The 13,634-nt window shown below is 40.2% G+C and overlaps 2 protein-coding genes across 3 annotated transcripts in view; one reads left to right on the forward strand and one right to left on the reverse strand.

The window, feature by feature from the left end:
- Positions 1 to 987: 987 nt before the first annotated feature.
- Positions 988 to 9,820, forward strand: marchf7 (membrane-associated ring finger (C3HC4) 7). Of its 2 annotated transcripts, XM_023402834.2 has the most exons (11): positions 988 to 1,069; positions 3,105 to 3,304; positions 4,480 to 4,626; positions 4,784 to 4,955; positions 5,462 to 5,647; positions 5,801 to 6,992; positions 7,930 to 8,099; positions 8,209 to 8,312; positions 8,827 to 8,931; positions 9,229 to 9,277; positions 9,481 to 9,820. In XM_023402834.2, the coding sequence occupies exons 2-11, from the start codon at positions 3,119 to 3,121 to the stop codon at positions 9,570 to 9,572; spliced, it is 2,403 nt and encodes an 800-aa protein (XP_023258602.1). In that variant the 5' UTR covers positions 988 to 1,069; positions 3,105 to 3,118; the 3' UTR covers positions 9,573 to 9,820. The 2 variants fall into 2 exon arrangements, with proteins under 2 accessions (XP_023258602.1, XP_023258606.1); XM_023402838.2 differs by lacking the exon at positions 9,229 to 9,277.
- An 836-nt stretch (positions 9,821 to 10,656) lies between these two features.
- ly75 (lymphocyte antigen 75) overlaps positions 10,657 to 13,634 on the reverse strand; it is a 25,794-nt gene continuing 22,816 nt past the window's right edge. Inside the window, exons 34-35 of the mRNA XM_023402831.2 lie at positions 13,081 to 13,263; positions 10,657 to 12,045 (exon numbers count right to left, since the gene is read on the reverse strand). Coding sequence (XP_023258599.1) covers positions 11,870 to 12,045; positions 13,081 to 13,263 — 359 coding nt within the window. The 3' untranslated portion in view covers positions 10,657 to 11,869. The remainder of the gene's footprint in view (positions 12,046 to 13,080; positions 13,264 to 13,634) is intronic.

Raw genomic sequence — 13,634 nt, forward strand, 5'->3', positions numbered from 1 at the left:
GGGGGGGGGCGACGACACTGCATCCTTATATAGTACACAAGGTCAGATAGTTACAGACAGTCAACTACACAATGACTTTAAATCCCAAATGGCATATTTTATTTCCACCTGGATTCCCTGGCTGATGTTTTGGGCTGCTTCAGGTGCAGCCTTTGCTAGTATCTCAAACTCTGACAAAATCTAATGACGCTACAAACCATGGCACATACAGCACTTTCAACATGAAATACACATCTCTAATGCTGTTAATAATGCTGGCTTGTTGTGACTTTTTACATACCTCAGTTCACAGATGTTGCAAATCACTGAAGTTTCATACCTGGACTCAACTCTTCAGTGAAAAGAAGAACAAGGAGTCCTGCAACAGATGGTATGGCCCCAACAGAGCCTTGATCTCGACATCATGGAGTCTGTCTGGGATTACATGAAGAGAGGGAAGACACATAGGCAGCATAAACACAGAGAAGATATACGTTTTTTTCATTTTACTGCATTGTGTGACGTTAATTGATAAATAAAAAAAATCCATGGCATTATTTTAGAAAGATCCTTGCCTTTTGCACCTACACTGTATATGTGACATTATTTTAGGAAGGTAGCAGACTTCCATTGATCATTTGTGAAGATAGTTATAGTCACGTTATTCCAGATCTTAATTGTATTGAAGGGGCCACGATCTGTGGGCTTGTACTGGCATAACTCATATACAGTGGTGATGGAATTACTCTCCTTAAAATAAAATATGATTGGATCTCTTGTTTGAGCCACATGGAGACGCTGTTTGACTTTGACTGGAAATTTTTGTGGTGACAGAGATAAAGTCGGAGTGATTTTTTCATAAATGTGTCTATTATTCTCGGGCTCAAAATTTACTCAAAAAAAGAAAAACAAAAAAAAAAAAAAACGTGGATGAACCATGTGCCTAAGGATAATTAAGCACCTGAAATCAATCTTCTTGTAAACCACTCCCACTGGGTCATTGCAAATCAGCTGATCCTCTGTGTCAACAGCAGTCACCACAGCCGCCATAGTTCCTGTTGTGCTAAAGCAAGAAAGACTCAAATAAAAGGTGAGGATACGTGCTGACAATGCATTAATATGTTATGGATTTAGTCTCGTTAATTTGTCACTTTTTGCTGAAACTGTCTCAAACGGAAATCAGACATCGTTTTTCTTAGCGCTGCTGATTAACGTGAATTTTCAGGACTTTTTAACGTCAGCGTGCAGATGATAAGCTAACCAGCTAGTTAGCTTACAGCTAACTGAGTTGCCAGCTCTGCCCAGTCGTCGGGAAACAACAGCCGAACTATTCCGTTAGCGCATCTGAACAGCCAGTGGCCAAGGAGGTGGTCAACATTCAATGACAGTTAACTTTGCAAATCCTAAACACGCAAAGCGGCCTTTTTTTTATTTGTTAGCTAACGTTAGCAGGTCACGTTATTCTGTGGCTGTTGGACATGAAATGTAAGACGCTGCCCAGTATCCTCGGCAAAACAACGGTTATGTTAGTTTTCGAGCAGGAAACGTTCGCGGAAATAACGTTAGGTTAAGGTTAGCACTCATTATTACAATCAAAGTTATCTAACGCTCGATAATCAGCAAGTCAATAAGCTGACTAACATTTTACCTTGTTTGCAATTTGGTTGCGAGAAGATGAATTGCAAATTATCAATCATTTAACAGAAGACGAACAAAATAATGGCTCACGTCGAAAACACAAGACAAAGTTATTTTTTTTAAACAAGTGACTTCTCATTTCAGGCTAAACTGCCTCTGCTGAGACTAAAAAAAAAATTGAATTAAGGTTCTGACTTACCTATATGGTTACTAATGGGTGGTGATGCTTGGCCATTTGCCCAGGTTAGTGTACGACGCACGAGTTAACTTCCGCCAGTGAGGGGAAACTTAAATGACAAATGTAAAAAGTAAAAAAAAAAAAAAAAAAATCCGGTACTATTGTTAAAATGTGTTAGACATCTCATTATCTGATCTGATCTGATTGATTTTAATACTTGTGAAAGCCTAATTAATTAATTAATTACTTAAAAAAAAAAAAAAAGAATCACAGATTTCACTGCCTTTTCCCCATCTACACCATATCAGACCAGATGTATTTATCCAAGGTCACCACACCTTCAAATTGTTGCATAGACACACATACTAGTAGTGAACCACAGCAACACGTCTGTAACCACGATATGCAAAATATTTAGTGCATATCTTGTATTTTCATTGTCCTCTAAAGACTTTTGTTCCATGGAATTGTATGTTCGTTGTTTAATAATAAACCCGTTGTGTTTCCCTGAACTTCTTGTGTTCTGTTGTGGGTGCTTAAAAGGTTTGAGTGCTGTGTTAGAGTTAAAATGGTTTTTGTTATCTGGCCTTATTTACTGCTGTTCATTTCAGTCTGACAGGCTGCTGGCTTGCTGAGCTATCTTTGACCACAGGTGCTGTAGCTAATGTCCATGGATCCATATCACTACCAGGGAGTAACTCAAACTGTATCACCTTATGTCAGAAACTCTCAACTCTCCTTTTCAGGTCCTCTGGTATGTTTGACTTTCAGCTGATACATCAACTAGCACTTGAGGTTACTTAAAATCTGAGAATGTGTGTTAGATTTAGTAATGTAGCTTAATAATAAATTATCTTTGTATCTTATAACTGGTAAAAAAGCATCTAGCTTGCTTAAATGCTCAGCACACAGTGCTGCTGTTTGCTCTTTGGTAGTGTCATGTTCATGTGACAGAGTTCATGGTCCCAAAGATAGGCACTGTGACTTTGATACCAAGACCAGGAAGCAGCATGGAGCAGGTTTTAGTGTTTACAGACACTGTCACGTGTGCTCCAACAACAAATCAGAAGTGCTAGCGCACCAGAGCACCAAGCCTTGTTATTTAACAGAATGAGAGGTTGCAGGCCCTTTTTAAAAGTCTGTGCTGCTAGACCTGCCCTGGCTTGTCACTAGATGTGAAATAACGGCTGCATTTAGAAGCAAGTAAACTTCCTGATATCACGCCTCTGCAATATGTTACATTAGGCTGCAATCTCAGATAATGTTACATTTTGTTCTGCAGTTATATCTTTGGGTTTCATCTCACAAGGTTCAAGGAAATCCATGATGGACTCCAGGTCTCGGAGACTTCCCTTTTGTCTGTCCGGCTCAAGGTCGTCCTACACATCCAGTCCAACAGTCTCCTCCTCATCTCTGGGCTCCAGTAGGTTATACAGCCGAGAGACGGTGCTGAATAATGACCGCTTCCCAAGGGCATCATCAGCTTACAAAACAGACCTGGAGCAACAGGTAGGCTGATGGCACAGCCTGCAGGCTTGTTGCACAGAAATGCCTAAAGACTAGGATTGATACATAGCATTGCCATTTTATACAAAGTGTGAAACCCTTGTTATGAATTTACCTACAGCATATATAATTCAAAATGACCGCAAATGCTTCTAGTTTCACCTTATGTTCACTTTAGTTTTTTTGATATGTGTTAAATTTTTAGCTGTCATTATAGATAAACAGCTTCATCTTATTCAGCCCAAATATACAAAGGCCTTTTACAGTGATGATGTTGGGGAATATTTTTAGTTACTTTAAGTTGGATTAAACGGTCAGGAACAGGAACTATGTTATCCTACTGTTTCTGTGTATCTATTCCACTTGGGACTTTAGTCATGTGCCTTTCTACTGTATTCCTGAGAGGGCATTCAAGTAAGCTTTTTTTCCTGACAGGTTCCCTTAGGACCATGGTACAGTAGCTAACTATGTGTATCAGTGGTGCAACAGCAGACACTTTGAAGGTCTTTTTTTAGGGCAGCCTAGATTCCTTGGCACACCATGTGTGTATTTCAGTCCTGCTGCTCGTCAAGGCCTGACTCAAAAGATACTGTTACTGTTTGCCTGGGATCTGCATGGTTGTTCCTGGTCTTTCCAGAAGAGTCCAAGCTAGGTGCAAAGACCAAACAATCCACTCACCTTCCATGGTTTTATTTATTGTGGATATATATTAATCTATCCAATTAAAATAGTGAGATGAGAGAAATCACACCAACCTTTTAAAACCTATTGTTTATATCTATATTGACATCAACTCTACCAATTATTTATTTGATCAATCAATTAATCATAATCAATCATGTCTACAAAATGACAGTAAATGAATGTCTGTTATAATTTCCCAAGGTTGCATCTTGTTTTGTCTGCAACCACCAAAGACAGCGTGAAACTGTTGGCAGGAACATGTATCACATCACCCACGTGCTTGTGCCTGTGTTAGCTGAGGATGAGATTCACACAAAGTGGGGAATCACTTATCAAAACATTGCTCCATAGCGCCACTAGTGCCTGTGTGATTCTCCCATCACTAAAAGATGAGAAAAATAACTTGAACAGTATTTCTTTTTTTTTTTGTAATATGCATTTGGTCAGACAAGTACTAACTAATGCTACATGTTTTACCTTCTCTCCTTTTCAAGAATTCTCGCCTCCTGAGCTCATCCAGAGACTACAGCAGCTCTGACAGTCGCTCCACCAGCTGGAAGTTACCCACTTCTCTGACGTCCTCCAGCAGATCTTATGATCGCCCGTGGGTTGAATCCTCTCTGAGCAGCAGGAGCAAACTGGTACTGAAGCTGTGCTCTGTCATTTGTTTGTAGCAGGCAAAATACAGTCTGATCAAATAAAACAGAAAACAATATATGATAGAGGTTAGAGGAATATCAGTGCCATTAAAACATTTTTATATATTTGTTTTTTTTATGTCTGCCTTCTTTTTCGCAGACTGATTCTGAGGGGAGGTTGGGGATGCGCTCAGGTTTGTTGAACGCCAGTGATGATGGTGATTCTAAAAGGGCCAAACTGTCATACAGCAACAGAGGACTGTACTCAAGGACGCCCAGCACCTCAGTTACAGGATCCACCTATTCCAGCAGTGGGCTCAGCAGTGGCAGAGGTACGCAATACCAGATGTGTGGAGGTCACAAGGAAAACTGGTGCTGTGGTTGTACTAATATTATTTAGTATTTTTTATGTTAGCAAGCTAATGTTAGCTTTATCAGTTGGTTCAGTTAGATACACAGCAGTTACACCTGGCAATTAACTAGGGTGTAAACATTAAACAACAGCTAATCTCTGTAAGAACTAGTTTGTGTGGTGCAACCGGCTTGAATTTAGTGATACATAAATCTCTGCTCAGTAAGTACATGTTACAGCTAGGCTAAGCTAAGTAGAACTTACAAACATTTCTAGATACTAAATGTGCTATAACTTGGGAATGGGTAGTAGTGAAAGCTAAAGCACATGGGCTAGTTGGTATTCATATTAAGTTTGATGAAAATAAGTTCAATTCTGATATTAATCAGATGAATATTTTTATTACCGGTAATCTGATTTGGAAAATGAACCCAGCAAATGTCAAAATAGTTTTTCTGATCTTAATTTTTTTTTTTTTTTTAACAGGTATAAGTGAAAAACAAAATGACACGTTTGATTCATCATGGAGCTCATGCCGTTTTCTCTCACGGTCATCGTCCTCCTCCTCAAAGCCGTTGTTCTCCAGGAGAGAGCAGGAGACAAAGAACGAGCCCGGTCTTTCAAGTTTGGGAAATGGAAGAATCAGGACGCCTGGAGTGGCTTCCTCCTTATGTATGAATATTTTGTGATGTAGACACACATGTAGTAGTAGTAGTAGTAGTAGTAGTAGTAGTAGTAGTAGTAGTAGTAGTAGTAGTAGTAGTAGTAGTAGTACGCAACCTGTCTAAATGCATTGTTACAGTCTCTTCTCTCCCCTCATTTCAGATCAGACAGACAGGGTGACCTCCACATATGCACAGGGAGCTCGGCCTAAAGAGTCTGCTTACTCATCCTCCTCTTCCTCCTCCGCTGCCAGAGAAAGCTCCCTAAATCGCCACCTCTCATCCTCCACCTCTCACCGGTCTTCTCCTCTGGTGCGCGACTTCAGCAGCAGAACCACAACCCGTTACGGCTCCTCCACCCTCCACTCATCTCAGGAACAAACAGGAAACCCTGAATCTCCCTCAGATATCTCCTCCTCTTACTCCTCTTACACCCCCTGGTACCCCACTCCCCAGGCCAGACCACAGGCGACACTCCCTCCAAGGCCGGCCCCCGAAGGCGGTGAGCCAGAGGGCCGTAGCTCCACGCGAAGGCTTTTGTCCCGTCTATTTTCGCGGCGCTCCAGCCAAGACTCTTCTAGTGGCTCTTCCAGTGTTCGCTCGCTTGATGATGACAGTCCGTCAACTGGTGGAGAGTCTGTGGACAGTGATGAGGGAGCCAGGATGTCTAGTCTGGACCCTGACGCTGGAGGGTCAGAGACGACCTTGGGTAGCCTCAGGAATCGTAGAGCAGACCTCGCCCCTATCCAGGAAAACAACAGTGATGGTTATCGTAGCGGCCTGGCTAGGTCCAGAATGGCATCATGGAGAGAGCCTGGTGTTGGTAGTAGTAACAACACCAGCAGCAGTGGAGCAGGCGGCAGCTCCTCCTGGCTTTCCTCCTCTCTCCGAGGCCGCTGCCCTCCACTACTCGCTCGCCTCAGAAGACATGCGAGGGACAATGAGAGTGCACACTCAGCCGCAGGCTTAGAAGAAGGCTTCAGCCATCCACAGCATTTACTGAGAAGGTGGGACAACCTTGAGCATAAAGCATCACAGGAAGATGATGAGGATGAGGATGAGGATGAGGAGGATGAGGACGAGGATGAAGATGAGGATGAGGAGAATGAAGAAGAGGAAGGAGCAGTTGGTTTAGAGGCCTTTGGAGCAGGTCATCCCTGCAGACTGGAGAATGAAACATTACCTGAACTTGAAGATGCCTCAGTTGAATTTTCGCCACGCAACAGAATGGCACTATATGAAAACATTTCAGTTACTAGGGGTCCATTGAGTGGTGTTGAGAGCCAGCTGGACAGCCAGAGGGAAAAGCCCATCTCCGGTAGGGATCAAGAAAAGCTGCGCAAGATCAAGGAGAGGTAATGGATTTTTATCTACCACACAATTTGCATTTATTACCTCTTGACCTTTTTAGAAAACTAGTAAATATTTAGTAATATATAAGGAAATTAGGAAATGTGTTTAATTGCTTTTGCAGTACAGGAGTTATGACAGGACAGTATGAATATCAGTTTATTTTGTATTTTCTTGTATAGTGATACGTAGTCTGTGTGATGTATTTAAGCTAGCTTAGCCTTGCTCAGTTAGAGGCGCCTTCCAAAACCTAAAACAGTCTCATTTACATGTTGTATCTTGTGTATTCAACATTTAATAGAAAACAATAGATCCTGGGCCTGTTCCAGGCCAGTTAACTATATGACACTAACTGCTCATTTAGAAATACACCTGGGACATTATACAGTTTGTGTTTTCAAGAGACATAGTCAAAATAGCTTTTGCAATTTTGCTCACTTTGGATTCTAACAAATATCATTTTTTATCAGGGTGCACCTTTTTTAAATACAAATGCACATATTGTAGAATGATCTGAGCCGACGATAAAATAATGAATAACTGTCTCTTTATAATCCATGGCGGTATAATTTGTCCAATATTATTTTACATTACATAAATTCTCTAGCAGTGCCTCTTGGGTTTGACTGAAAATCAGTAATTAAGACAAAACACATCCTGGACTGATAGTATATTAGTACTGAATGCACAAAGATGAAACTGATATTAATATTGTTTTTTCTTTCACTGAGGCAGGAAGCTCTGTATTTTCTATAATTCCCTCAATGTAGTTTTTTTGTATTTCTTTTTTTAAGATTTTTATATGCAGTTATTAGGTTATAATAAATTCTTAAATTTAAGGTGTTTTTATATATATATATATATATATATATATAAGAAACATGAGGGGAAAAAAGGTACTTAAGCAACAGTAGAACTAAATATCTTCTTATCTTGCTGCAGACTGCTTCTGGAGGATTCTGACGAGGAAGAAGGCGACCTGTGCCGTATCTGCCAGATGCGGGAGGAATCAGCATCAAACCCCTTGATTCAGCCTTGCCGCTGTACAGGCAGCCTCCAATACGTCCACCAGGAATGCATCAAGAGGTGGCTTCGCTCCAAAATCGGCTCAGGTAAATACAGACCTCTGATATGGCTGCGGCGCCCAACAGCACTATATTTTGTCAACAAAGTCAATGACTTTTTCCTTTTCCGTAATGTTTTTTTGTTTTTTTCTCTCAGGCACAAACCTTGAGGCCATCACAACATGTGAACTCTGCAAGGAGAAACTGCGCTTAAACATAGACAACTTTGACATTAGGGAGCTGTACAAGACACATGTGCAAGTGAGTCATTTCACTTTCCTTGGTCTGAGAGTAGAAATGAACCGAGCTCAGAATATACATAATTAAAACAAAAAATGAATGAACTCACATTTCCTTAGGCTGATTCATTTTACATATGGGGATTTTCATAAAGAACACAACTAACTGAACTATAAAGTGTGGTATACTCGAGAGGAATTGTATGATGTGTAATTTTGATGGATTAAAACCATGTTAGTTGCATATATACAGATGGATGAAAATTAAAGGAAAAGTCAGAGTAAGTGAGTGAAACACTGAGAGGTTTGAGTATGAAAATGATGTGAGTCGTATGCTATGGTGTTTCGCTGTCACCAGATCTCAACCCAAATGAACATCTACAGGACATTTTGAATCAGAAAACCAAATGAGGAAAAGTCTTTTTAAAAGAAGCTGTTCACCCCTCCAGTGGAGTTACAAAGACCTTACCAAGGCAATTTATGTTTGAGTTTCTTGAACTGGGCAGTGCTAAGAGGGCTTTTTCTCTGCTCTGCAGTCAGAATATGATGAGTTCATCAGCAGCGGTCTCTATCTGGTGGTGCTGCTGCATTTCTGCGAGCAGAGGTTCTCTGATGTCCTGGGAGCCGTCGATGCAGCTGGGGTGAGAACACACAACAGAACACACACATAAATGCATACATACACAACCACACTTCTAGATCTGCCCGTAGTGCTAATTCAGCACCATGGCAGATCATAGTAAATTAGTGTTTCTCAGATTACATCGCAGCATACAGGGGTTCCTGCTTTTTCTAGTCAGTATATATTCATGTTTCCACATAGCACCACAGATGTTCAAGTCAATACTAATTTACGCTTTTTTACACTTTAAAAATGTTGACGTATTGAATTGTAGTAGACATCTTGAAAAGAGATAACGCTTCCCTCTCTCACCCAGTTATTCAACCTGGTGAGAATCCTTCATGAACACATGGACAATCTTGAAAGTATGTCGCTCGGTCCTTTTCTCCTATGGTGTTGTATTTGTTGAAAGGCAGTCCTGATTTGCTACCAGCGAGCTTTCATCTGTAATTGCCATGTTTAAAGCTACCAGCCTTTCAGTGCATTACAGTGTTCTGTAGATTGTGGATTTTCATTGTTATATTTATTACTTGGCTACAGAATTTGACTTGGTGTCTCTGGATTGCAGGCCCCCATGGAGAAAGTGATGAGGAGGTGCGAGACAACAGACCGTCGATTGAGTTTTCTGACCTGGATGACGATCTTGAAGAGGAGTACTAATTATGTGAATGTGGTGGAATGAGGGTCAAAAAAGTGGGTCAGATTACCTGCAGTTGCAGGGCTACACCATACCATATGGTAGCTCACCCCGTTTTCACATATGCTTTGACATCGTCACGGTCATCTGAAATGCAAGTGAGAAATGCCAAGTGCACAGAACATGTCTTGCCTTTGTTGCAGGTGGCTTTTGCAAATATGCAAACTTGAATTGAACTAGTGAGTAAAACATTCTGTCTGACACCACTGTATTTCTGTTTCTATGAGTGCACTTTATTCACTTATAATTAAATAAAAATGCAAGTCTTTTTAACTGTTATACCACAAGTGCTTTAATGTTGAAGTAAGGAAGGAATAGAATAGAAGGAACACAGAGATGAGTGTGGATTTGTACTTACGTTCTGATGGTAAGACGGATGCTTTTGGGAGAGAACAGAAAGAGTGGCGATTATTTACTTTTGTTGTCTGTTTTCCCCTGACTTTTCACACCGAATTAAAAAGGAAAAAAAAAAAAAATAGGACTTACCCATCAACAAATTTTCTTCATCTATGTTTCAGTGTTTGAAATGCTTTATGTATGTACAAATCTAGTTTCATGCTCTTAATTTTGGGAATAAAGATTGAATGCAGACTGCTTTTTCTTTCAAGTCTTATTTACTATTATATTGATTTTTACTATTATCTGTTGATGTTGCAGGCACAACAGAGTTCATACAGAGGTGCTTCTTGTTGGAATAACATTAGATTTGACTTGTCTGTGCTTCATTCTCTGTGTTAGAAATGAATTAATACACAGGAGTCAAAACATGCAGCACTTGTAAGATGCTGCCTCCGAATATAGAAGCAATTCTAATGTAACCTGGTTCCAGACCTGAGTTCAGTGTGATTGTCAGGCTACAAACTTCAATAAGAATAATCTAAAGGCAGAAGAGAAAAATCCATCCTAAGGCAGAATTTGCATCTGTTTTTATATATAATATCATACAGATCTACTCAGCAAGGGTAAGAAATGTCAACAAGATTGAAAAAGACTTCAAATAAATAAATTAAAAAAATAAGAAAAAAAAAAAAAGATTGAAAAGACTAGTTTGTGAAGACAGCTAATTTTATTTGAAGGCTACTGTACCTGATTTGAGCTGATACACGTGTTTAGGAGTGGTGGGAAAGTTAAAAAAAAAACAAAAAAAAAAACACCTTTAACATTTGGTTTACATCTTGGTATGAATGGGTTAAAAAGCCATATTGGGGTATTTCCATTGACTGAAAGGAAGGCTCAGGCTTTTGACATTCAAACAAGTCAGAGCGTCTTTGGTTCATTGTTGTTATAAAACAAAAATCACATATTTACAAAGCCTTTACAACAAACACCAGTGCAATTCAAACATATTTTTTAAAAACTTCTCAAACTTCATTGTGCTTAAACATATTGGGAACTGTAGCTCCATGACATATTAAAGTGCGTTCTTGATCAGTAGTTAAGTGCATAGTTAAGTCAAACCTAAAAAAGCAGAGAACGTATACAAACAGGTGTCGGATTCATTTTGAGGCTAAGACTCTGTGACATACTGTACTTTTAAAGCTAATCGGCAGAAATAACGGTTTCAACTGTCATCGTTTATGTATACTGACAACTAAAACACATCGCAGGTATTAATAAGTCAACTGAATTAAAATAAGCCTCTTCAGTGGCTTAAAAACTCAAATTATGTAAAGATGTTAAGAGGCACAATCAGTGAGCTGTTCATCCACGAAAAATTTTTCTGCTAATTTAAAGGCACAGTCCATCCAAAAATACTAAATTATTTTCTTTAAAGAGTGCAATCTGTCATTACAGAATACATTTACATGAGTAAATGTTTACACAAGACTTCGAGGTCTTCCTTTTTAGTTTTACTGTATTTTCAAGTGAACTGTCCGATAAAACTCTATGAATGTATTGATTTCTGTTCACCACGGTGGACGGGAATCAAACCATCTGAGGCTGAAAAATGAATTTGGAATAGATTGTATAAATGGTATATATAGTATGAATAAATAACTGCACATTTTGTTTGTGATGGTTTGGAGTCACTCATACATCAGTGCAATTTAACCTTTTAAGGCTGAATGGGAGTGTAAGACAGATTTTGTCATTAGTTTGCATATTTATGTAAATCAACTCAAAATCTAAAAAAAAAAAAAAAAAAAAAAAAAAAAAAAAAAAAATAGGGGGAAGGCCTCATCTACTCTTGCTTAAAAGCCCTAAAATGCACACAAGGCAGGCACATCAATACTCCCTGAGGCTGATTACTTAAGCAATCTTAGTCAGCATCTGTTATAATACTGGTGGTGTCTGACTCATCAAAGGTCCTCTTGTAGCGGACCGTAGAAGAGAAGTGGGCTCTTTTCTTCTTATAGATGATAAAGCCGATGACTGAAAGGAGAGCGAGGAGGATGATGATGAAGAGACCCAGTGCCACGGGAGAGCCTGCAGACTCTGAGGACACAAAAGTGAAGTTAGTTAGTGAGTTTTTAGAGGTTTTTGTGTTTCCCACTGATCTAGATGTCGTCATGTTTGAGTTCACGCAGCTTCTATCTGACTGTTATTTGTCAGGCAAGGGCAGGCTGTTTGTTTTTGTTTTTCTCTCTCTCTCTCTCTCTCTGTCTCTGTCTCTCTCTCTGTCTCTCTCTCACTTGGTTTCCCATCAGGTGCTGATTGGTGATTGGGCTCTCCCTGAGCAGACTAGTGGAGGATGTCTTATTGAGCTCCTGGCTGTCCCAGTGGCCAATCATCTGCCTCGAATCCTCCAATAAAAAGGGAGCCTGAAGGAGGAGATGGGTCTCTCATTCATTCTTCCTGATAGTAATAAGCCTGCCAGTTGTGTTATGGATAAGGGATGTACTGAAGGTATGTGGTGGGAGGAAGGAGGTAGGTAAGTTGGGGTACCCTGTACATCTCAACATGCAGTTTTCCTTTGTCTACAAACATTAGGTTAGTGGTGGGTGCCACCTGCTGTGTTGTTTTGGAGGCTCTTGTTTTAGATTAGGTAGACAGGTTTTTTCTTTTGTGTTTTTGTTTCAGTAGAGGAAGATAGCTGAGGCTTCATTTTGTTTTATTGGGTTCATTTATTTGGCACACCACCTTTGTCCCTTCCTCCCCCACATGGGACTTCCTTGTTGAGACCTTCAGGTTGCAATAAAACTACCTTCCAGAACTCCTCGACTCATTTTCACTTCTTGATGTGTCACGTCACGGTTCCTGTCACCCCTAGCTCCAACTAAGGGACGTAACACTGACAAACTAAGTAATGTAAAGAATATTTGTTTGGGCTTAGACATGCAAAACCTCTACTGCTGTCAATTAAGTTGCGTAACTTTTAAAAAAGGTGGAGCTTTGCTGATTTTGCTGGCTCCAGATACACATTTACCACACAAGCATGAGCGTGATATCCATCTTCTCATCTAACTCTCAGCAAGAGAGTGTATTTCCCAAAATGTCAAACTATTCCTTTAATGCAGTTGTGACACTTACTTGCATCAGTTTTGCAGACAACACGACTGTGGCTTGACTGGCAGCTAACAAAATTCCAGACTCCTTTTTCTCCTGCCATCATGACGACACAGTCGGACAACGATTTCCTCCCGGTGGCAGAGGCCTCATCTTTCCAGTTAGAATAAGCCAGAGCTGAGCCATCCTGCCAGGATACAGGCTTACCTGAGAGGAGGAATGTGGAGATAATAAGGGAGGGGGACTATCATCGCCCAAGGCAAAGCACAAATGTCACAAACAATGTGTTTCTGTATGATAATGACAGTTCATATCTGAATGAAAAAAGTACACCGACAGATTTGTTAAAACATTATTTCATTTGGCCACTTGGGGCAGTGCAACAAGCCGTAAATGATATTGTTTGATGTGTTCCGTGTTTCTCTCTGCTTAAGAAATGTTATGTCCAGTATTTACGCTCCTTTTAGTTCTGTTTTCGGGTTAGGGTTACTCCTGAGGGGAAAATACCAGACTCTTTACTTGGTAAAAGTCACTAACTCTGTCTGTCTGCTGTTTGGGGGGGGGGGGGGGGGGGGGGG

This window comes from Seriola lalandi, unplaced genomic scaffold, assembly GCF_002814215.2.
Source record: "Seriola lalandi dorsalis isolate HSWRI2012SDOR001 ecotype SW California unplaced genomic scaffold, Sedor1 jcf7180002054040, whole genome shotgun sequence".
NCBI lineage: Eukaryota > Metazoa > Chordata > Actinopteri > Carangiformes > Carangidae > Seriola > Seriola lalandi.